The 23985-nt window shown below is 42.9% G+C and overlaps 2 protein-coding genes across 7 annotated transcripts in view; one reads left to right on the top strand and one right to left on the bottom strand.

The window, feature by feature from the left end:
* Positions 1-5999, bottom strand: part of LOC116738300 — a 214202-nt gene extending 208203 nt beyond the window's left edge. The window contains exons 1-2 of the mRNA XM_032594596.1: positions 5671-5999; positions 611-805 (exon numbers count right to left, since the gene is read on the bottom strand). Coding sequence (XP_032450487.1) covers positions 611-805; positions 5671-5999 — 524 coding nt within the window. The remainder of the gene's footprint in view (positions 1-610; positions 806-5670) is intronic.
* The window catches only part of LOC115523013 (amyloid beta precursor protein), a 275518-nt gene continuing 257485 nt past the window's right edge, over positions 5953-23985 (top strand). For 3 of the 6 annotated variants that reach the window (XM_030328587.1, XM_030328585.1, XM_030328583.1), the window contains exon 1: positions 5953-6148. In XM_030328587.1, the coding sequence (XP_030184447.1) occupies positions 6092-6148 (57 nt within the window). In that variant the 5' untranslated portion in view covers positions 5953-6091. The remainder of the gene's footprint in view (positions 6149-23985) is intronic. The other 3 variants (XM_030328588.1, XM_030328586.1, XM_030328584.1) reach the window with 1 other exon arrangement.

The following is a 23985-nucleotide window of genomic DNA, read 5'->3' as shown; positions in this document are numbered from 1 at the left end:
CCCTTGTGATGAGAACTTTTAGCATAGACACTCTTAGCCACTTTCAAGTATACAATACAGTGTTGTTAAATAGAATCACCATTCGCTTTGTCTTTTTCCTCCCAGACAGTTTTCTCACATAAACATAAAGCTTTTTAAGCGGAGTGAATGTATCAGGTTTTTCTCCTTCCCACAATGGAAGCGTAAAAATACTTGATTGATCCATCAATGCCAAACACTTTCATTCTCAGTAATTATATATACTTTAATGGGAATAAAAATCCCATGGGACATTTGGGGGCTACAGCAAAGTAAGGTGTTTGTTTCAGGACAAAAGCTGTATACGGAGTGCCTGTGAAATTGTCATTTATTTGTTGGTTGGTTTGAGTGTTTTGTCATTCAGGATGTTGTTTATTGACCAAAGGTGTTCATGAATACTTAAAGCATATCTGCCTGGAATCTTCCCAATCATTTTAGGGTTAGGTAACACTTCTCTGGCGACAGCCTTTGCTAGGATTTTGAAAGTTGAGTTACTTATCAAAGATTCTAGAACTTCTCTCTCCTTAAGGAGGCGAACGTAAAGGGCAATCTCTAAGTATGATTCGTGTGGAGACAAAGAGGTCTTCAATACCTTGCAGCAGAACATCCCTCAGCTTCAAAGTCTGTCACCTCTAGGGGCTGGCAATGGCCCCAGGCCACCGCGAGCTGTGGTTTCTGGCAGGTACTCTGGGAAGTTATTCCTCTTCCCCTCCATTCTGCAGGAGGCAGCCTGTCCTGTGAAATCCTCTCAGCACCTCTGCCAAGCAGCCTTTCCAAGCCTTTCCATCTGCAAACCAAGATGCATATCTTTCACATACCTGCCATGTTCCCTTGGGAGGGGTCAAAGTTTTGCCTAATTCTTAGCATATCCCGTAGTCCTACATCTCTGTCCCTTTCTCCCCCACTCAAGAAAGCATATTGGAATACAAACGAATAGGCTGATAAAAGAGTCACCTTGAATCTGCTCTCATTTATGTGTTTTAAAAAAGTAAATCACTCATGAATTTGGGACGTTTATCGGCAGAGCATTACTCAGGGATCCACCTAAGTAGCCCTGGCCTGACAGTTACTGTGCCAACTGACCGTCCCTGGCAAGGTCGATGCAAGGTCAAATTAAGACTATCCTTGTCACTAAATGGCAGCTAATGTAAATTCCTGTTCTTTCAAGAAAAGAGAACTGCTTTCTATTATAAAGCAGGCACTGTGTTAAGCGCCTTCTGAGTTCGGCACCACACCACCTGACAAGGGGGGATTTTCAGTAATGGAGGCTCTGGTAGCTTCCGTTACTATTTTCAATAACGATACATAGTAGTCAAGATTTCTCAAAGCCTGAGTCCTTTTCCACCATCACTTATTGCTGCCCAATTAAAATTCTCTGAAGAAACAAATTGGTGTAATTTTCATCCAGTCTCCATTAAGCCTTCCTGCTACTGGGTTGATTTTACGCTTCTTACCTCCACCCAAGAGCTAATTTTAAAAGTATTGTATGGGGCGCCTGGGTGGCTCAGTTGGCTAAAGCATCCAACTCTTGATTTGGGCTCCTGTCATGATCTCCCGGTTCATGAGTTTAGGCCCCATGCTGGGCTCTGCACTGACAGTGCGGAGCCTGTTTGGGATTCTCTTTCTCTCTCTCTCTCTGTGTATCTCTCTCAAAATAAATAAAAAAACTAAAAAAAAAATATTGTATTGGTTGAAGATATATGAACACTTCATGGATGCCATAGTGAAGTAAAGGCCCATGAATGAATCGTAACTGAAGAAAAATGGCAAGTGAAATGTCTCACCCTCTGTCTTCGTGCAGGCCTATTAGATATGTGGAGTTAAATGTAGGTATGCTAAATGCTAATTATCCACTTAAGATTTTCTTTACGTCTATTCGTTAGAAAGGAGAAAAAAAAATCTCACTATGAATGAAAGCTGCGCTCATCATTGGGAGAAAACATTTTATGGTGAAAAGTTTGAATGCTATTTACAGTTTAGACTTCTGTAGATATTGAAGATTGCGGTCAAGTCAAGGCAATAATAATGTCCTGTTGTCTTTGGGAAGGTAGAAAAAGATGAGTGAGAATACAATTCAAGACCTCCTTCTGGTTTACAAAAAGGAATCAGCATGAAGTTTCAGACGGGAAGACAAGTTAACAGGCATGTGAAACTCTCAAATACGTCACAGTGCCGTCACAGAAGAAACCAACCCTGCCAACAGCTTGATCGTGGCCTATTAGATTCCAGAATCATGAGAGACCAAATTTTTGTTGTTAAGCCACCCATGCTGGGCTACTTTATCATGGCAGCCCTATGAAACGAACACAGCACCCAACTTCCAGCTTCTGTGGAGCTTGCTTTCGGTGATATTTGCAGGGCGCAGATAACACCTTAAACGCACAACGGCAACACTATTCACGAAATACATTTGGGAGGTTTGGTAGTGAACGTGACCAGTGTGAATCCACAAAGTCAAAGGCCACGCTAGCCTGCAGACTGAGGCGGCAGTCGACTACTCCACGCTGCAGTGCTCACCGCACTCCCGGAGCACTAGGAAAAGACAGGGACAACCAGCACATGCTCAGAGGACAAGGGCCAGAGGATGGGAGGCACCAGAACCCATGCAATTTGCACAACTGTTCAGAGAAGCGCTTCGGTTACTCTGTGAAGAGAGGACACTGGAGGCAGAAGCGGCGCGAAAAGAGTTGGCAAATACGTGAAGCTCTGTGGTGTGGAAAAGACTAGGTTGGCCCAGATACGGGGGTACAGAAAGGACAGCTAAGTGGAGGTTAAAGGAGATGAATGTGAGAGATGCCTGGGTGGCTCAGTCGGTTAAGCGTCTGACGTCAGCTCAGGTCGTGATCTCTCAGTTGGTGAGTTCGAGCCCCATGTCGGGCTCTGTGCTGACAGCTCAGAGCCTGGAGCTTGCTTCGGATTCTGGGTATCCCTCTCTCTCTGCCCCTCCCCCACTCGTGCTCTGTCTCCCTCTCTCTCTGTCCCTCCCCCAACCCCCTCTCTCTCTCTCTGTCCCTCCCCCAACCCCCTCACATTCTGTCTCTGTCTCTCAAAAATGAATAAATGTTAAAAAAATTTTTTTAAGGAAAGCAATGTGGCCCCTCCCCCACCCCCACTCACACTGTCTATGTCTCTGAAAAATGAATAAATGTTAAAAAAAATGTTAAGGAAAGGAATGTGGGCTTTATTTTTAACTTTTTTTTTAAGTTTATTTACTTTGAGAGAGAGAGGAGAGAGAACAAGCTGGGGAGAAGGCAGAGAGAGTGAGGCAGAGAGAGAATCTCAAGCAGGCTCCATAATGTCAGCATGGCGCATGGAACTCAATGTGGGGCTCAAACTCACGGAACTGTGAGATCATGACCATAGCCAAGACCTAGAATCGGATGCTTAAACTACTGAGCCACCCAGGTGCCCCAAGGAATGTGTGCTTCAAATGGGGCAAGAACTTTCTAGTAACTAGAACAGCCCAAAGACAGAACGCACGCCTGAAGAGCGAGTGAACCTCTCCCAAGCCGAGGCATTTAAGCCTCAGAATGGTGTTGCAGACTTTCCCGCCAATGGGTGGTCAGTCCCTTCCACAGCTCTCCCGTGTTCTTGTGGCTAGGGATGTTCTTGTATTTCCTGCTCAGGGGATCCAGAAGGAACGTCAGGGCAGGAAATGACATTAAATGCAGAACAGAGAGAGTCGCTGGAAAGTAAAAGCCATCAGGATCTCTGAGTAGTGATAGAACAGGGGAAAATGTAAAGAAAGTCCATCATTCTGACACAGTCAGGACCTCACCCTCTTTCCCTGGGGAACATCTTGTCCAAGGGATGTGTGAATGGGGTGAATTTCAACAGGCAAAAGAGCAAATACTAAACCTGAGAACTTTTTATTTTTACAGATTATAACCCCACCTCTGTATTTTTGAATCTGTGCTCAATAACAGCCCGTACTCTTAAAAAATTGCTTCCTCCTCTCTAGGACTGGCTTCATGGGCACACGATCTGCACGACCGGGGCCTGGTGATTGATTTAATGTTCTGCTGTCGCCGCCTTAAAATATTTCATTTTGGAACAAAGGGTCCCACCTTTTCATTTTGCAGTGCACTCTGCACAATTTCTAACTGGCCCTGTTCCCTCTCCATCTCGGAGTGACGCTCCTTTTTGCATTCAGAGGCTTTATTTTTTTTTTTTTTTAATTTTTTTTTTTCAACGTTTATTTATTTTTGGGACAGAGAGAGACAGAGCATGAACGGGGGAGGGGCAGAGAGAGAGGGAGACACAGAATCGGAAACAGGCTCCAGGCTCCGAGCCGTCAGCCCAGAGCCTGACGCGGGGCTCGAACTCCCGGACCGCGAGATCGTGACCTGGCTGAAGTCGGACGCTTAACCGACTGCGCCACCCAGGCGCCCCTGCATTCAGAGGCTTTCAACTGTTCATACCAACCTAGGGAGAACAGGGAATTGGGGTGGTGGGTAAACGCGTGTTATTTGCTCTCAGGATTTGCTTAGGCAGCTCCCGAACTTATCACTGGGAATAACAGCAAGGGCCTCGCTGGCTTTTGTAGGTAGCATAGAATATAGAGCATGTAAACAAATATTGCACTATAACAAGTATTTGCTACTATTTGCTGGAGACCTTCCAAGAACAGGGGGCAAAGGAATCCAGGGGTCAGACTGGAGGCCTGGAAGGGGGAATGCTGGAAGACAACATTCGGGGGAGCGGACAGCTGAATGCTGACTTCTCAGGAAGGAAGCCAGCATCCTCCAGGCTGAGCCTTGGTCCCAATGGCCAGAGTCTGTGGCTTGCTTCCCTCCCACTCAGCACCACAGTGGACCGTAGCTTAGCGACTTCCGCTCCTTCAGGTCAAGAGCAGGGAATACGGCTGGGCAGTTCTAGACCATTCTAGCCCAGCTCAACACTAACCGGGAATTGGACGGCTTGTGTCTAATCTAGGAGACCGTGGCTTCCCAGCAGGTTCATTTCTGTCATCTAGGGCAGACACAATGGAGAACAAGGACAGAGTTTGAGGTCAGGAGTTCTCAGTCATGGGGGTCTAATAGGAATCCTCTCTCGAAATCCTTTCCCGCTGACCTTTCACTTCACCCTAGTCTCAGATGGATGTGACATCCCTACCTGACAACCCCCCTCCCCAAAACAGCAACAAAAAACCCTGCTGATTGTTCCCTTCCCCAAACAAAAACCAAAAACACCCAACAAATAAGCAAAACTTTTTTCTTAAACCCTTCCTTCAAGGAGAAGTAAATAGGTCGCCCCCTCGTTCACCAGGTCCAGGGCCTTTCTCCTTCGGTTTGTCCTAAAGATAGATATGCCAGGTTGCTCCCGGCTGCTTTTGACGGGAAAAAATATATATATATACATACGTATATTAAGCTTTTACTCTCTCAACAAGCAAAGAAATTCCTGTTTCCTTTCAGCTTGTCCGGTTCCTGGTCTCTTCCAGAAACGCCTCCCCACCCCACCCCCCTCCCCCCGCAAACCAAGACAAAAAAAAAAAAAAACAAAAAACCGAAATGCGGATAAAAACACACCCCAGCAGCAGCCCTTTATACGACATCCCTGAGAGGCCTGCGGGGTCGGATGAGTCAAGCTCACGGGGACGAGCGGCGAGCGCTCCCGACTTTTCTGGAGCCCGAACGTCCTACGACTCACCTTTCCCTGATCCTGCACCGGTCCTCTCCCGGCCCCAGACTCTCGCTCCGGCTCGCGGAGGCCCCGGGGGCCGGCGGCCGGCGGCCGGGGCGGGGCGCGCAGGAGCGGAGGCCGCCGCACCTGTGGGCGCCGGGGGCGCGGGCCCCTCCCGGCCCGAGCGCGCGCAGCTCCCCGGCGGCTCCGCTAGGGGTCCCTCTCGGGTGCCGAACGGGGCGGGCTGGATCAGCTGACTCGCCGGGCTCCGAGCCCAGCCGCCGCGCTCCAGCTCCGTCAGTTTCCTCGGCAGCGGCTGGAGAGAGCAGCCGGAGCGGCGCGGGCGCGGGGGCCATCGGAGACGGCGGCGGCGACGGCACCGGCGGAGCCAGGGCGCGGCGGATCCCACTCGCACAGCAGCGCGCTCGGTGCTCCGCGCAGGGTCGCGATGCTGCCTGCTTTGGCACTGGTCCTACTGGCCGCCTGGACGGCTCGGGCGTTGGAGGTGGGTGCCGCGCCTCGGAATTGGGGGTGGGGGCTGCGGTGGGAATCCCATTTCCTTAAATCTTTAATCCGAAGAAGCCGGGGGCAGTCCAGGGAACCCCTCTTCCCCTCCACGTCCCACGCCCCCGCTTGCGGGCGCCCTGCGCATCCGCGCCTCCGGCCCAGCCCTGGCCCGGGAACGCGCGCTCCGGCCGGCGGAGAGGGAGCTCGCGAGGCGTCGGGCTCCCGGGGTCCGCGGCGGTTGTGGGAGAGGAGGGGTGGAGGCGATCCTGAGCTCTGACCCTGACTCAGTCCCTGCCTCGCGGGCGGGGGCTGGGGGAGAGGCGAGAGACTTCCAGATGGGGGGTGGGGGAGAAGGGGGACGGAGCACGTGGGGAAAACCGAAAACGCAGCGTCCCTGGATCCCGTCCTCGGCTCTTGATCGGTGCCCTTCCTTCTTTCCGGCCCTGGGGAGGAGGAGCCGGGACAGCTCGAGAAGCAGCCCCCCTTTCCCTTTGCCTTTTCTGCCCCGTTTCACCTTCTCTTCTTATCCCCAGCACCTCTTGCCTGCCCGACCTTTCGCTGCTTCCCTTTGGCGGCCGCTCGGTGCGGCCGCCTCAGTGCGGCCCCAGGAGGGTCGCGCACCACCTTCCCTAGGCAAACTTTGTACATTCTGCGTCTCCCTTTTGTGTAAGTTGAGAGAGATGGGAGGGGTCGAAGACCCACGGCCACCTCGCACCTTCCCCAAAGCCTGGACGGCCCTGGCGTTCGCTCCGCACCTTAAGCTCCTTCCGGAGAGGGAGAAGGTTCCCGGGAACAAAAGCCGCGACACCCCGCCCTCGCCAGCCCGGGGCGCGGTGGCTGAGCCAGCCGCCTGGGTCTGTGCGCCACCGAGGCTCCCGCCCGACTCCCTTCCCGGAGCTGCGCGTCTGTCCCAGAGGGGGCTGGGGCGCTGCTGGGGCCGCTTTGGCGGAGCCTCGGGGGGCCCTCCACGGCCACTCCTCGTCACCTCCGAGGCTTGCTAATTCTGTGTCGGGCTGGAAAGTCCTTGGGGAGAAATTCGCGGACAGTGGGGTGTGCGTCTGATTAGGGCAGTGGCGGGCGGAGGGGAGGCGCGAGCTCTTCTCTCCTCCTGTGCATCAAAGGAGGCGTTTGTCTGATTAAGGCGCGGTCTCTTCCCTGGCAGCGCTGGGCAGTCTGGTTTAGTCCCCCTGGGGGCGCGGGCTGCCGGGGAGGGTCCTCAGGGTCTTTTTTTTAGGGTGCAGATAAAAGGATTGAATTGAGTGAAGATTAAGACGGAGAAGATGGCGCCTCTGCAGTGCAGCAAAGAAAAGCTGTGTGGAGGCTGCAGCCTGGTGAAATCCACCCACCACTAGGTGTATAACAAGTCTTCCCCATTCATCCAACTCTCGAACATTCAGCTAACGCCTGTGCAAAATGACTATTTTTCTTTTTACCTAAGGATGCTAAGAAGTTGTTTGCGTGACAGGAGGGGCAGACGAGCTTGTATGTCTCATCGTTTGGGTTCCCTTTTGGTATCTTAGCACTTGCAGTCTCTCCCAATTTTTCCATTTTTTTTTTCCTCCTTTTCCCCTACTTCATGGTAATTTTCCAAAAAAAGCAATTCCCAGACCAGTGTTTTTCTGTAATTACCCTGAGGCTATGCAGATTACCACACCACTATGGTTTTTGAGTCCCTAATTTACAAGGTCATTGAACTTTTCCCCCTTCTTTTACCTGTAAGTGGCTCAGAAATCATCTTAGGGCTGGTTAAGACTGATTTAAGAAGTGAAGAATTTGGTTTTCCGTATTTTTTAAAAACTGCATTTAATTAAGGGGATTCTTTTTTCCTCCAATTACTTACATTTACTCCTACAAGTGTTGCTGTTATTTTCCCGATTGTCTTTCTACACGCTAAAAAACAGAAATTAAGTAATTAAAAGCATATCATAACCTTTACATTTGGAGTTTTTGCCCACATGTGAATATTTAACTTTTTTGAGCACTGGTTTGTTTTTTTTCCTGTATAAAAAGAGGCAGCATTTAGGCAAATATGAGTCAGGTTTATTTTATTTTTTTGGCCTGTTTGCATTTCTTTGCTCTTTCTGCCATTCTTTTGGACATTTTTTCTTGTTACTGCCACTTCTTTCAAATAGTGGAGGTGAAATTCACAGTCCGTTTTGCAAAGCATTGGTGGAAGGGTAGGCAATTCACTCTAATGAGGTTTGAGGAGGATTAATTCAGCTATATCTATGTCCACTGAAAGATGTAATTATGAGTTGAGTGTTTTTTGTAGGCCTTAGAAAATAGGTCTACTGCAGGTGGCTCTAAAAAAAGAAGTGAATAAGGGCAATGTTAATGGGGCCTCGACTTTTGGGGTTATTACCTGAGTCGATGAATTTGCCTGGTGTATTGACAGAGTATAAAATTAAAAGGCTCTAACATTTATTTGTTTAAATAATAGTGCTTCTTACATTTTAGTTTACCCTATTGAGGGGTTTAATCTAAACAGGGGAGGTTAACCTAAAAACAATTACTTGTTTTGATAATGGTGGTAATTCACAGATTATGGATACCTAGTCATACTGACTAGTCCTGCCTTGGGAGTAGACACCTATACACAGAATCGTGAAGCCCAGATTTGATCGTGATCTTTAAGGAGTCACCGTTTCTTGCTAATCAATGGGAAATCATGATAACTGGCAGGGCACAAAAGCTTCTCTCTTGTCACCCTAGCCAGAAGAGGTGCCTGATGGCATTTGGGAAGCTATTAGTACTGCGGAGAAGTATTCCAGATAGAATAATGATCCCTGGTCCTGATGGGGGAAGTGAAAAGGAACATGCAACTGAACAGATCTCAAGGTTAAGTTAGGAATGACTGATGGAAAAAAAATACAAAAGAAATAATGTGGCCCATTGAATAATGGTTTAAAGGAAAACAGATTGTGTTTGTGGATGAGGCTTTCTCCTTGTTGCTAGAGGATCCCTATTGTTATGCTACTGTTAATGGCATACTGGAGACTTCTATAGAGATATTTATAAGAAGATGAAGGGTGTCAGTCATTCCAGAAATAAGCATAGCTATTATATGCCTTTCATGTAGCCACTAAACTGTCACCAAAGAAATGCAATAAAATTCAGTAGAAATGTGCATTTTGTTTCTGCAAATTTGATCTAAGTGGGGACATGTATTACCTTAAGAGACTTACAAAGCATCTTTGATATATATTCCTTCTTTATTCCCAGCTTCATTGTGTCAATTACAAATGCAAAGGTAAACCTTATAAATGTATTTTAGATGTAAAGCCCTGGGTGGGAAGGTTTAATTTGACTGTATTTGCCTCATTACCACCCACCCGCATTCCCCTGCTCACCCAAAGTTTGCAGACTAAATAAGACAGGCACAGGATTGTTAAAGGAAATAGAAAGTGTTGAATACCAGGAGGAAAGGACAGATTAAGTGGTTTACTGAATAAAAGCTTTACAGTGTAAACATCTATATTTGAGGAATAAAGAACAATGAGATGAGATAATCCTAGAGAATTTCCTGGTAGGAAAATTCCAGCCAGTATTGTACCCCAGGTCTGGGGAAGGGAGTTTAAGTCTTAGCATTTACAGCATTTGTTTACATGCCTCTCCCAACCTTCTCCCTCCCAGAGACAGAGGGACACACACACACACACACACACACACACACACACTACCCCTGAGGTGAGGGTGGAGCCAATGTGGGGTTTGATTTTCCTAAACACTGCATCTATTCATTTGGGACAGTTGTATTGATTCTCTTCTTGGGCCAAACACAGTCCACAGCTCTGAAAACGTTGTGAGCAACGCAGTCTTTTCCTTCATGAAGCTTCCAGTCTAGTGGGGAGGACAGACCATAAACCACTATAAATGAATGTTCATGAACTGAGACAGATGCCAAGACAGAAAGGAGGGGGCAGGGTACAATCTGGCGAAGAGTAGGGGCTTCGGAATAAGGGGTTGAGGGGCGTGAGAGAAGGGGCTGCAAGTAAGATCTCAGAGCTCTGCTGCAGTACCTTCAGTAGGACCTTCACTAAGGAAGTGAGTACATGACGAAAAAAGTGATTCGCTAGGCCACTGGGAGGAGGGTGGGAAAATACAATGTTAAATGTCTGTTTTGGTTTTTGCTGGTGGTTTCTACTTCTCCACGTTCTACATCGTTGTGAAATGGTTTCCTTTTCGTAGTGGGATCCCAGATACAAGTGTACGGGGTGGGGGGTGATGCCACATACGACCTCCTGCAAATCTCTGGAAATGCTGTCACCCTGTGTCTCAGAGCCAGTATGCAGATACACCCTCATAAGGGGCTGGAAGGAGCGGGAGGGGTGGCAGGCAGAGGAAGTTAAGGAATGAGCATCCCCCCTGATTGAGTAGCAAGTTTAATCAAAATGTCTATTTCTTAATTTGTTGTTGTTAATAAAAAAATACGGTCGGGGCGCCTGGGTGGCTCAGTCGGTTGAGCGTCCGACTTCGGCTCAGGTCATGATCTCACGGTCTGTGAGTTCGAGCCCCGTGTTGCGCTCTGTGCTGACAGCTCAGAGCCCGGAGCCTGCTTCAGATTCTGTGTCTCCCTCTCTCTCTTCCCCTCCCCTGCTCATGCTCTGTCTCTCTCTGTCTCAAAAATAAATAAAAACATTAAAAAAAAAATTACGGTCAACAGTACCTAAACCCTCAAACTGAATTTGCAGATGAAAACCATGGTGAAGAGGAAAATGTTACGTAACCATTTCTTCAGTGTCCTAGGGATAGCTTAAGAAATAACCGTGTCTGTGAGGGCACGAGTGTTTTTTCTTTGAAAACAGTGTTTTGTGAGTTTTCCCTCTTGAGAGTAAATCCTGATTAATAGATAGGCATCCTCTTTAGAAGTCCACCAGAAACTGGGTTAGAATGACTGGTCAAGAAATAAAGCACAGTACAAATAGCCTACTCTTGTAGCCTTACCGATAGCATAGTTCGTTAGCACGTAGTTTGTATATGAATTATGTACAAATATATAGTTTGTGTATGTATTATGTACGGATTCTTAACAAAAGAGGAAGCTAGAGAAAAGATGTCAGTAGGCAAATCCTAAGGAAGAGAAAGTACATTAATAGGAGTGTATTGTATTTAACAGAAAAGGTCTGCGTGTAAGTGGACCCTTGTTCAAACCCTTGTTCAAGAATCAACTAATTCGTTACAAAAAAAACCACTCCAACATGTTCATCAGTTAATAGGTTTATGAAAATGTGATGCTTAATAGATTAGTTTGCCGACTCTTCAAAGTAGGACGGATACAGAGGACTCCCGTTCATATGTATGAAATGTTAGCTGCAGTAAGGAGCTTAGATTTAGTTGGGCCACATTTCTGAAGAAACCTACAATACAGATTTAGCTTGAACTATGTTAGGATTATAGTATTTTATGAAAGAAGGTAGTGCTGCTTGAAATGGGGAAGACGAGAGGTATTTAAAAGCCTGCCTCTGTGGTAAGGAGTGGAATTGTCCCCACATTTGTAATGGTAATTTCGGTACCCATGTGATGTTAGGCAACACCTGATTATTGAGATTGTCACATGTTCAGGGAAGGTAACATCTCACACTGATGCAGAGCCCGGACTAGAGCAGGATTGCCTGGGCTTAAATCCTGGCTCTGTCCCTTGTGAGCTATTGACTGTGGGCTAGCTCCGGACCTCATTTTTTCCTTTGTGAAATGGGGACGTATATAGAAAAACATATATGTGTAAAATGCTTGCTTGGAACGGGATATGAGTTAATATATACAGTATGATGTGGCACTTTATAAGAGCTGTGTGTTAGTTACTACTGTATGTGATGATGATATAAAATGATATATTTAAATCACACAGAATTGAAAGGTACAAAGGCAAGACAAAACTCCTATACGATGTTTTACTTATATATTGAGTAATGCACTTAACTGACCAGCTAAGATTATTGCAGGAAATGGGCAGTCCTCTAAAAAACAAATGAATTTTATTTAAAGGATGACATACCACAGATAACATTTGCAGAATACATGTTTTAAAATTTCATTTACTAAACATGCATATTTTGTATTTCAGTTGGCTTTTTAAGAAAACATTAAAATATATTGTGTTCATTGAAAAATTTTAAACAGTACAGAAATGTGTAAAGCAGCATAAGCAGTTTTTGCACAAATGGACAGACCGATTTTAAATGTATGCATGTGGGCAGCCTGCCACATTTGTCTAATATTGAGCGAATTTGTATACTGGCTTGATTATTAACTCGCTATTAGTTGACTATCAGCTGTATGCAAGGAGCTGTGAAAAAGCTTGGTTTAGTTTTTAGCAAAATCTCTTCTAAAAAAAAATGACTAAACAGGTTTTGCCAATCAAGGCCAAAATGGAAGGTTTCAAATGCCAGCTAAAGATTTTTGGTCTTAAAATGAAAGTGTGAAACGAGCTTCACCAGCATGTACAAGGAAACCGAAAAGCAGACTGCTTGAGGGTGCAGCATTTCTATAAGAACTAGGTTTTAAAATAAAACGAATTAGTTATGGGGCGCCTCGGTGGCTCAGTCGATTGAGCGGCCGACTTCGGCTCAGGTCATGATCTTGCAGTTTGTGAGTTCGAGCCCTGCATCGGGCTCTGTGCTGGTGGCTCAGAGCCTGGAGCCTGCTTCGGATTCTGTGTCTCCTTCTCTCTGCCCCGTCTCTGCTCATGATCTGTCTCTCTCTGTCTCTCAAAATTGAATAAACATTGACAAAAAAAATAACGAATTAGTTATCAGTCAGATGATGAGTATAATGGTCTGCTTAATTAAAAGCAGACTCTTTAAGAATCAGCGTATTTTGTTTATTATATAATACGAGGTTTCAGTCTCAATTTCAAAATTAGGCTAAGGATATTTGAGAGTACACAGAACTGGTGTTACTGAAGTTCAGGAGCGATTAACACATTGGAGAATGAATAAGCAAAGTCCCAAGGAATCTGTGGGTTTTTGTTAACACCACTTTTGTATTTATCCTTGTCCTACTCAATCAAAAAAAAAAGTGGGTTCAAGTAAGAGAATGTATCCATGTTTGAAATAAACCTGCTCAGAGTAGATCCAGTGAGTAGCGAATGAGATGGGTCCACAGCCACATGTAAAGGTCAGTGAGGAGGGACAAGGAATACGCAAGACAAGCGTTTCAGAAAAGGGAAAATAACAATGAGAGTATTATGTACATGAATGGATTCTAGAATTCTTAAGGTCTTATCGGTGATGGACCCCAAATGGTGTTTGTATCTTTCAATTTCCAGATGGTCCTTGTCTATTTTTTCTTCCCAAGTGCAGACGATTTTTAGCTGAGAAATTTGATTGAGTGAGAAAAGTCCATGTTGTAACCAAGGAGGGGTTTATTTTGTTGATGTGAAATTGTTTTTGGCCTAATTCTTTCTTTGAGAATCTAACAGTTTGTCCTATGCTCTCAATTTGCTTCCACACAAACCACATTCTGTCTTCATTGAAGGATGTAAGGAAGTCTCCTAGATGATAGAGACTGATAAATTACTCTTCGGCCTTAAAGGATACTTCGTGAGAATAAGAGATCTGGTATATCAAGAAAAGTCAGTTGTATTAAGTGAAGAAATGGGTGATTACTCTTGTGGCTTGGTTAAACTTCAAACCTTTAATGACTAATATATTTTGGCCATATATGGAGAAATTTTGCAGGAAGAAACACAGGAGATTTAATCCCACCCTTGAGGTATTCATGTGTACCTTAGACCTGACCCCTTACCCCCAGCTACCACAAACTCATTTGTTCAGTTTTCCATGTCTGCATGTGCTTAATTACAATAAAATTAATGAGGCAACATAAATTTAAGTTTTAATCAAAAATAAAATAGTATTGTCTGTCAGGGCTTGATTAGTCCAAAAAGGAACTTAAAAAAAATTTTTTTTTAATGTTTATTTATTTTGAGGTGGGGGAGAGAGGGAGAGAATGAGCGGGAGAGGAGAAGACAGAGAGGAAGACACAGAATCCGAAGCAGTTTCCAGGCTCTAGCACAGAGCCCAACATGGGGCTTCAACTCACAAACCATGAAATCATGACCTGAGCCAAAGTCGGACCCTTAACTGACTGAGCCACCCAGGCGCCCCCGAAAAGGAACTTTTTATATCTGCCCTTACTGTTGGGGGAATTTTCATAAGCATAATTATTGTTTTTATCAATAACACTACTCAGTTATTTAAAAAAAATTTTTTTTTCAACGTTTATTTATTTTTGGGACAGAGAGAGACAGAGCATGAACGGGCGAGGGGCAGAGAGAGAGGGAGACACAGAATCGGAAGCAGGCTCCAGGCTCTGAGCCATCAGCCCAGAGCCTGACGCGGGGCTCGAACTCCCGGACCTCGAGATCGTGACCTGGCTGAAGTCGGACGCTTAACCGACTGCGCCACCCAGGCGCCCCAACTCAGTTATTTTATAATGGAATTAATAGACACACATGATAAAGATAGACATAATGCTGTCTTAACCATATTTATTGGAAGTATCCTCATTTTTTAAAAAGTTTATTTATTTTATTTTATTTTGAGAGAGATAGAGACAGTGTGAGTGGGGAAGGGCAGAGAGAAGGAGAGAGAATCCCAAGCAAGCTCTGCGATTTCAGTTTGGAGCCTGATGTGGGTCTTGACCTCGTGAAACAGATCATGACCTGAGCTGAAACCAACAGTTGGACATTCAACCAGCTGAGCCACCTAGGTGCCCCAAAAGTGTCCTCATTTACTTTGAAGGTTGAACCTTTAAAACTGATGCAGATTTTTGAAATCATAGCTTAACTTTCAGACACTCAAATTAGAACCTATCATGCAAATTGATATTGGAGAGCAAATCTTTCCCTTACTGATGCTCTTATAATTGCTTATTATGGTTTGTTTAAAATAAATAACAGTTTTGTCAATGCAGCATATTAGTTTGAAAATGTAAGTGATGAGTCTTAAGAAACTCCCATAGAAACTCGCAAATATGGGGTGCCTGGGTGGCCCAGTGGGTTGAGTATCCGACTCTTGATTTCAGCTCGGGTCATGATCCCAGGGTCGTGGGATCAAGCCCAGCGTGCGGCTGATCGTAGAACCTGGTTGAGAATCTCTCGCTCTCTCTGCCCCTCTTGCCCACTCACCTGCATATGCATGGGTGCTCGCTCTCTCTCTCTCAAATATAAATAAATAAATAGAAATTTGCAAACATGCAAACTAATCATCCTAAGAGTAATATAGTCACAGACACTTACCTATTAAATCTATTAGCAATTCAAAATTAAAATTAAATTTTTATAAGAAAGTTAATAGCTTTTTTTACATAGAGGAACAGATCTTTAAGGGCACACCATGCAAAAGAAAATTCACTTTTTCATATAACAAATATTTCTGAGTCCCCCTGCCCTCAAGGGAGCTTACAATATAGTGAGGGGCAGACAAAATAAACAGGATGTAGTAGACTTGGAAAAATTAAGTTGGGTAAGGGATATAAGGGAATGCTATGTGGAAGTCTCTTGTGGATGTAATCATATTTTATGGGGTATTATCGGGAAAGGTCTCTGATCTTGTCACTATCCAAATGTAAAGTTAGCTATCTGGAGGAGAGAATTACATACTCACCGTAACGTAAGAGAATAACTGGGGACAGGGATCTACTTTGGAGTGGTTAAATAATTAAAAACAACAATGGTGGGGTAGAAAATTAATATGGATTGGGATCACAGTTTACCACACCTGTTTCATCACTTACCGCCACCATTGCATTTAGCATTTACTAAATATTTGATAAATATTTTTTTTTTAATTTTTTTTTTTCAACGTTTATTTATTTTTTGGGACAGAGAGAGACAGAGCATGAACGGGGGAGGGGCAGAGAGAGAGGGAGACACAGAATCGGAAACAGGCTCCAGGCTCTGAGCAGTCAGCACAGAGCCCGACGCGGGGCTCGAACTCACGGACCGCGAGATCGTGACCTGGCTGAAGTCGGACGCTTAACCGACTGCGCCACCCAGGCGCCCCGATAAATATTTTTAATGAGTGCTCTAGAAATTTTATATTGTGACGGTAAAGAATTATGTTTGATTCTTGACAGTTGAATTAACGTACATTTAAAAAATTGTGAATGACCCTTAACTATAAGTGTAGGGAGAATATTAAAGTCTTTTAAAGAAGATTTATTTTTTAGCCTTTTCTGAAACATTTTATTGTGAAAAGATTTCACATAAATGTTGTCAATAACTTAATGTTCAGTCATTTGCAACTCTTTATTTCAGAAATTCAGTTGACCTAGCAAAAAAGGTCTCATTCTTGAAATGTTTTGTGAATCCTCAGATTGAATGGGACAGTTTCAATTGAGGGTGCCTAGAAATGATTTTGTTTGAGTCAAATTTGTGTACAGGAATGAAATCGAAATGGAAATTTCATTATCATTGTCTTTTTTTCAGTTTGTTGCGCTTTTTTTTTGCTGTTATACAGCTAATATTTACTTTTTACTTTAGTGTGAGCCAGGATCAAAAGTTTGCCTTTAAGGCAAAAACTGAGGGCTGTTACTTCTATTCTCTAAAAGAATTGTGCTGTTCAAGTTCAAGGGCTTGAAGCCAATGACACTATATGCTATTAACTTGACAGGCATTGAAAATCTAATTGAGGTCATTATGATGAGTCTTGTATCTTGCTAGTGTTTTCTCAGGCTTGTTTTTAATGTTTTATGTCAAGTGTTAAATCCTCTTACAACCCTGAATCCAGAAAATTTAAATCCAATAAAAGTAAACTAAATTTTCAAATCCTACGGTTGTTTTGTGTGTGCAGCGTTCTTGGCTGATAGGATATTTGAATGTGAGGGCAGCTTGCATATTGCTGTTAGTTTGAGGAATGAGAAGGGCCCCACTTTCAAGAGTACAGTTGTGACAAAATTGCAGTTTGGAAGTTACTGCATACTTGTTCAGTGAAGTATGAGAGGAGGGACTGCTCCCAGGGTGGCCATGTGACTGGGTGGCCCAAGCAGTAGGAGCGAGGTGCTGGATTGAGAGGTCCTTAAAACAGTGCGAGTCCTGGGGACTGAGTAATTTATCAGCATGGCCATTGGAGATACCCAGGACAAAGGTAATGAACATTTGGTGGCAGGGAGGACATACTTCAATGAGCAAGATAGGAAGTACTTTGTTTCCAGGCAATTCCTTTCCTTGTCTGTGTTTGCCATTTGAATATTTCACATCACTTTTGCGAGCTGGACTCAGATTAAATTTTTTATCATTGTGAATTTTATTATGGTGAAGTTTTTGTCATGTTGTAAGGGCACGGATGGGAAGTATTCAGTTTGTTGGGAGTATTTCTTAATGTGTGTATGTTTTTAGTTGTATTTATTGATTTTGTAAAGAACCAATAAAGAGATCAGAAAGAAATTTTAGCATAATTCCCCCCCCCCGGGGGGAAAAAAAAACATTGGTTAAAATAGAATTCTAAAGGTTTATTGCCATTGTTAAATTATTTATGCTTTTTAAAAATTCTGACACGTAACCTCATTGCTTGCTTGCTCATTCATCTCAGAAGTAGAACACCGAACACAAACCCAAGCCTATTATTGATCGATTCTTCTAGCAGATGAGGGGAAGCTTTAATGCAGCAGATTTAATTGGCTATTTGAATTCTGCATTCATCTGCTTTTTCTCTATTCCAAATCTTCTCAGAGCATTTGTGATTGACTTCTGTGATATTGACCCTGATTTGGAGTTACATATTTTTTATTATTACTAATTTATTGTCATTACTATTAGTAATTTATTGTCATATTGCATTTTTCTCCCCTTTTTCTTGAAATTTTAAAAACATCATTCATTTGATGGACGTGTACTGGATGCCTTCTGTGTTTCAGGGGTGATAGGAGCACTAGTATCTTTGTGGGGCTGCAAGGAAACAAAGAACTCACATTGTGTCTTGAAGGATTTTGCACCCTGATGGGGGAAGAAAAAAGATGTAGAAATAATTAGGCCCGGTATGCCACGGGCTACAGTGGAAGAATATACAGAGTCCTGATAGCAAAGGCAGCCAGTATTTAAACTGGGTTTCCAGTCTGAGTGGAGGTTAACTCTGGGGCGTGGCAAGGATTTCCAGACTGAAGGAATAGTGAAGGTGTAGACAGGTTCAAAAGAGGAAGCCAGAGGAATGTGGGTAGGGGAGATGATGTGGTGACGGTAGGAGGTTAACAGTTGGGGATGCCTTGAGGAGTTTGAACTTCATTTTCTCAGCAGTGGGGGTATTTTTAGATGTTCCTAAAATGGAGGTAGCCATTGATAACTATGGTTCACCTGCATTTAGTAGCCTTTGCCGAAGTCCTTGTCAATCAATGTCTGCTTAATCCCATTAGCTAGACCTTAGCACGCAATTCCAAGAGAGGCTGGTACCTGTAGCGTATTAGCTGGGAATATTACCACCAGGAATACATTCTAGATTCTTATGGGATACGGAGAGGGGAGGATAGTGAGTGACAAAGAGCTGGCATTCGGCAATGTGCAGGACATGCGGTACAAAGGGATGTAAAGGAGAGTGGGTAGATTCGGAAACATTCTGATTCAAACCAAAGGAAAGATTCTACGTGAGCAGTTAGAGTAGGTTTTTGTGATTTGCTCCCTTCTTATCTCTTGGCTAGCCACATAGGAAGCACATCTTTAAGAATGGAGGAGGAGGTGGGGAATGCTTTTTTGTTTTTATGGCAGGAACACCCAAGAGCTGAGCCTTCACTCTGGCCATTTGTACCCAATATGGTTTAGACTTGTGTTCCTGGGAACCCCTTCCAATCAGAGTGATGGAAAAAGGGATAATTCCAGTGGCCCTGTGGAAAGTAATGGCAAGGTCAGTTTACTCTCCCTATACTCTCCCTCTCCCGGCTTTCATTTGATCTAGAGCCTCCCCTAAAGCAACCTTGTGCTCATGCTTTGCAAGGACTAGCAGGTAAAACAAGCTTTGACATTTTTAGAAAGTATCACGATACTGAGAACCTCTTTTGAGCTAGAATTGCCTACCATGCTCAACTTGTTTTTCATAGCTACACAGACTTTGAGATATGTTTATGTGCACCTGTGTCATTAAAAGTTTCCTCTATGAAAAAGAGGAAAATAAACCTTAATACATTTACATGAGTAACAATGGGACCGCCATTTAAATTCATCTTAATTATTTATCTATTTTTTTTTTATTCATTTCAATTATTCTAGAAGTGGCCGAATGAAGATACTTACCAGGAAGTGTGTGATGATATAAAGATGTGGGAACAACTTAGAATCCTGAGCAGACAGGGTATACTTATTAACATAAGGGAGTGTTTGAGGTTTTATAGTACATATTTTATTAGCACCTAAAGATGTATTTAACATATGTCCTAATAGTTTGATATATTGTACATGGTTCCATCGTAAGGAAATGTCTAAAATATCAAGGTTCCTCTTGGTTTTATTTCTTGTGTTACTTCTTTTTGAACCCTTGATTCTCTTTAAGAGGAATCAAAGTGTAATTCGAGACTGATCATCTTAAATCTGGCATTTATTTTCTTTTTGTTTTGATTTTGAAGTATCTATCAAGGAAGTATTTTATCAGTTCTAGAGACTGCGTTCAGAAAAACAGATGATGTGGCGCCTGTGTGACTTAGTTGGTTAAGTGTCCGACTTCCACTCAGGTCATGATCTCACAGTTTGTGAGTTCGAGCCCCATGTCAGGCAGGCTCTGTGCTGACAGTACGGAGCCTGGAGCCTGCTTCGGATTCTGTGTCTCCCTCTCTCTGCCCCTCCCCTGCTCATGCTCTGTCTCTCTCTGCCTCTCAAAAATAAATAAACATTAAAAAAATTAAAAAAAAAAAGAAAAAACAGATGATAATTTGCATGTGTCTAGAATAGTTGTTGATTGATTGATAATGAGAATCAGAGAGAACAGCCATTGTGTATTTGAATATATATTTCTCTCACGTTACCCTGGCCATGTTTTGAAATTCTACTTTTTCTCTCCCCCCCGCCCCAAAAAAAGAGTAGGTGGTCATTATATAAGTTTGAAAAAAATTTTTACATTATGGTAGATGGAATTTGAAAGTATAAGAAAATCGTGTTCTTTAATTCCAGTATAACTTTATAATGGTCATATAGTGTGTGTATAATTTGAGAAACTAATTTCACCAAACGACATGTATTTTATGCTGAATTCTGTTCTATTTTTATATATTTGAAAACACTTGACCTGATAACTGGTTGTGACTTAAGGCCGGTCTGAAATAGGTTTGCCTTTAGTTGGCTCTGGATGGTAGAGTTCAGGACTATTGCTGCTGGCTTTGTTGACTTTAAACAGTTGGTAGTTTATTTTGTGGGCAGTTAGATGTATGCCTTTGTTTAAGATCACCTCATTGGAAAAGTTGGCAGTCCAAGAATATGTTCTGAGAAGAATACTTGAGTATTCATTCTCAATTTACCTGAATCGTATAAATATTTTATTAGATTTGTTCATAATCTATTGTATTTCTAAGTAAACAAGCTCTCTAGAAATGATTTCTACTTCTTTGATCATTTAAAATGCATCAGGGGCGCCTGGGTGCCTCAGTCTGTTGGGCAGTTGGGCGTCTGAGTCTTGATTTCGGCTCAGGGCATGATCTCACAGTCATGTGATCATGAGCCCAGCCCCAGGGGCTCTGCACTGGGTGTAGAGCCTGCTTAAGATGTTCTCTCTCTCCTTCTCCCTCTGCCCCTTCCCCCCCGAAAATAATAAATGAAAATAAAAAAATACATTAAATAAATTGATACAGATCACAAAGATTAGTGGTATCTATTAGCTAGATACCAGTGAAATGTCTCTCTGTGCAAGTTCATTTTAGTTGTTCCTGTTAAATTCAAGTGTAAGTTTTAAAAAAAGATTGTGGTCTTGTTTATGAACTAAATGATTATTTTGTATATTTAGTTCAAAGGGAACTGAAAAACAGGCTATAAGTGCCTATGGAAAGACATATGCATTTATGATTATGCTTAAAGCTTGCAGTTGAAAATTAAGATTTAGCCTCAGAGTCAATGAATTGATACTAATTTTAGGCCAATTATTTGCTGTTTGTTATCTGCCACCGATTCATTGTTGGTGAGCAAAATGGCTTTAAAACAGCCGTCTATACATTTTGTATGGAAACAGTTAAACTCCAAGTCCTAATGGTGAAGAAGCAGGGAATGACTGCTTCCATTCTGATGCTCTCCTGGTGTCATTTCATCTCATAATTCCCCTCGCCTTTACTTAATCCTCAAGGCTAACTCTAAAGCAAAACTCTTCAATGAAAGTATAATGGGATCACAGATGCAATTCAGACTCTTCTAAAAGCCACATAAAAGAGTGAAACAAAACAGGTATTATTAGTTTTAGTATGTTGTACTGAACCCAATAAATCAAATTATTATTGCAACATGTACTCGGTATGAAAACTATCAATAAAACCTATTACATTCTTTTTTTTACTTTATATCTTGAGACTTTTATCTGTAGAGCATATTTTAATATGGACCAGCCACATTTGAAGTACTCAATAGCTACGTGTGGCTAGTGGCTACCATATTGGACAGCGTAGCTGTAGAAAGGCCAACTCAACATACTGGTGTCCAGGAAAGAAATCAGGTTTGGGAGCAGGTAGTATCCATAGTGCTTTCTAAGTTTCCTCATTTTACAGATGAAAAAACTGGAATCAAGAAAAGTTGGATTGCCCAGTATCAAAGCCCAGACCCTTTCCTCTGACTTCTGGTCTCTTTCGTCATCACCCTGACTCTTCCTTTTCCTGTTCCACATTCTGTGACTACTTCAGTGTGTCCCAAATGTTAGGTGGTTGCCATCAGTTATTTAAGCGAGGAGCCTTAAGATCTTCCCCACTAAAGAACATATGGTCCAATCTGGACAAAACTCTGTTTCGGGGCAGAGTAAATAAAATTGCCAGGTATATCTAGAACCTTTTTTTGGTATGCGCACTGTTGGAGTAGGAAATGGGGAGATCCTTTGGGACCCAGGGTGTGTGACCCAACACTAGTTGGATTGTCAGCTGCCTACTGAAAGGAAAGATCTCCAGGGCACTATTACAAACATTTTGTTGTGTATATGCAGTCTGTTTCTGGAAACAATGGGGTTAAGTTTTCCTTTTTCTTCTTTCATTTTTCTGGAAGGCTGCGCCTGTGTGTGCCCATAGTTCTTACCCAATTATACATAAAGTGTGATGTTTTTTGACAACTTAAGCCCAGCGCACTCCTGGCATGTTATTTTCAGAATGTAAGCAAATGTGGAAAGCTTTCTGCATGGCATGGTGGGTTGGCAAAGACGGGATCACCGTGCTCCTGGGATCATTGCTGTAAAGTATTTGTTTTACAATATGAAAATGCATGTTGGGTGAACTTTGAGAGTTGGAGGTTATTTTTCTAAAATATTCATCAGCCTGGATGTTGTAGATTGTGTAAGAGTGCTTTGAAAAGAATTTTAAGTTTACTCATGTGACTTAGGTTCAGTGATTTTAGGTTTCATGTTAAATTTAACCATTTTTCTATATGAACCTTAGGACTTCTCATCTGGGCTAGCCTTTACCCACAAAAGCACTCCTGATCGTTAATTTCAGCATGCATTATATTTTCTTCATATTCTGTGAATAAAATAATTGTATCCTGCAAATCCTGATGTATGGGATAATAACTGAGAAGATACACGTCTTCCAGGAATGACTTAAAAGTACAGAGATATCTGTATTTCCTTTAGCAATTGTCTATTAAAAAATTATCTTTAAACTTAAAAAATTCACCGTTCTTTTTAGCAATTTTGCCAATATTTTGCATAGTAAATATAACCAAGAGGAATAGAAGTTTAGAGATTTTAATGTTTGAGGGAGTCTTTTTTATTATGATTCTGTTTAAGTTAGAATTTTTTAAATGGAAAAGCATTACAAGTACATTGTAGGTAACTTAGAGAAAATATAAAATCACATATAATCCTACCGCCCACAAATATGTGTTTTATGTCATGTTTTTAAAAAGTTTGTTTGTTTATAAATAATACACACACACATGAATGAATGAGTTGGGGAGGGGCAGAAAGAGAGAGGGAGAGAGAGAGACTCCCAAGCAGGCTCTGCATTTTCAGCACAGAGCCTGATGTGGGACTCAAAGTGTGAGATCATGACCTGAGCTGAAATCAAGAGTCAGGCACTTAACTGACTGAGCCACCCAGGCTCATTTTTTGAAATGTCATTTTTAAAAAGCAATTTATTTATTTATTTATTTATTTATTTATTTATTTATTTATTTAATAATTTACATCTCTAAGTTAGTTAGCATATACTGCAATAATGATTTCAGGAGTACATTCCAGTGATTCATCCCCTATGTGTAATACCCAGTGCTCATCCCAACAAGTGTCTCCCTTAATGCCCCTTATCCAGTTAGCCCATGCCCCCCTGGGTGGCTCCGTAGGTTGACTCTTTATTTCATCTCAGGTCGTGATCTCACGGTGCATGGGATTGAGCCCTGCATCAGGCTCTGTGTGGAGCCTACTTGGGGTTCTCTCTCTTCCCCCCCCGCCTCTCTCTCTCTATCTCTGCCCCTTCCCTGCTTGTGCTCGCTCTCTCTCTCTCTCTCTCTCTCTCTCTCAAAATAAATAAACTTAAAAAAAATACAGCATTTTTGAGATCATGCTGTAAATTCTATCATATATCCTGCACTTTATTCCTTAACATTAAATCTTAGGCTGTGATAAGCTCTTTGTGAATATAATGTTGAATGGGTATATGAATCTGTTTAGGGCAACAGGAGCTATATAATTATGGGTGTGTGCTTTTTAATTTGGCATTTCCAACCCAAACTGAGGT

Source organism: Lynx canadensis, chromosome C2 (assembly GCF_007474595.2).
Source record: "Lynx canadensis isolate LIC74 chromosome C2, mLynCan4.pri.v2, whole genome shotgun sequence".
NCBI classification, from domain to species: domain Eukaryota; kingdom Metazoa; phylum Chordata; class Mammalia; order Carnivora; family Felidae; genus Lynx; species Lynx canadensis.
This window is presented reverse-complemented; position numbering and strand designations above follow the sequence as displayed.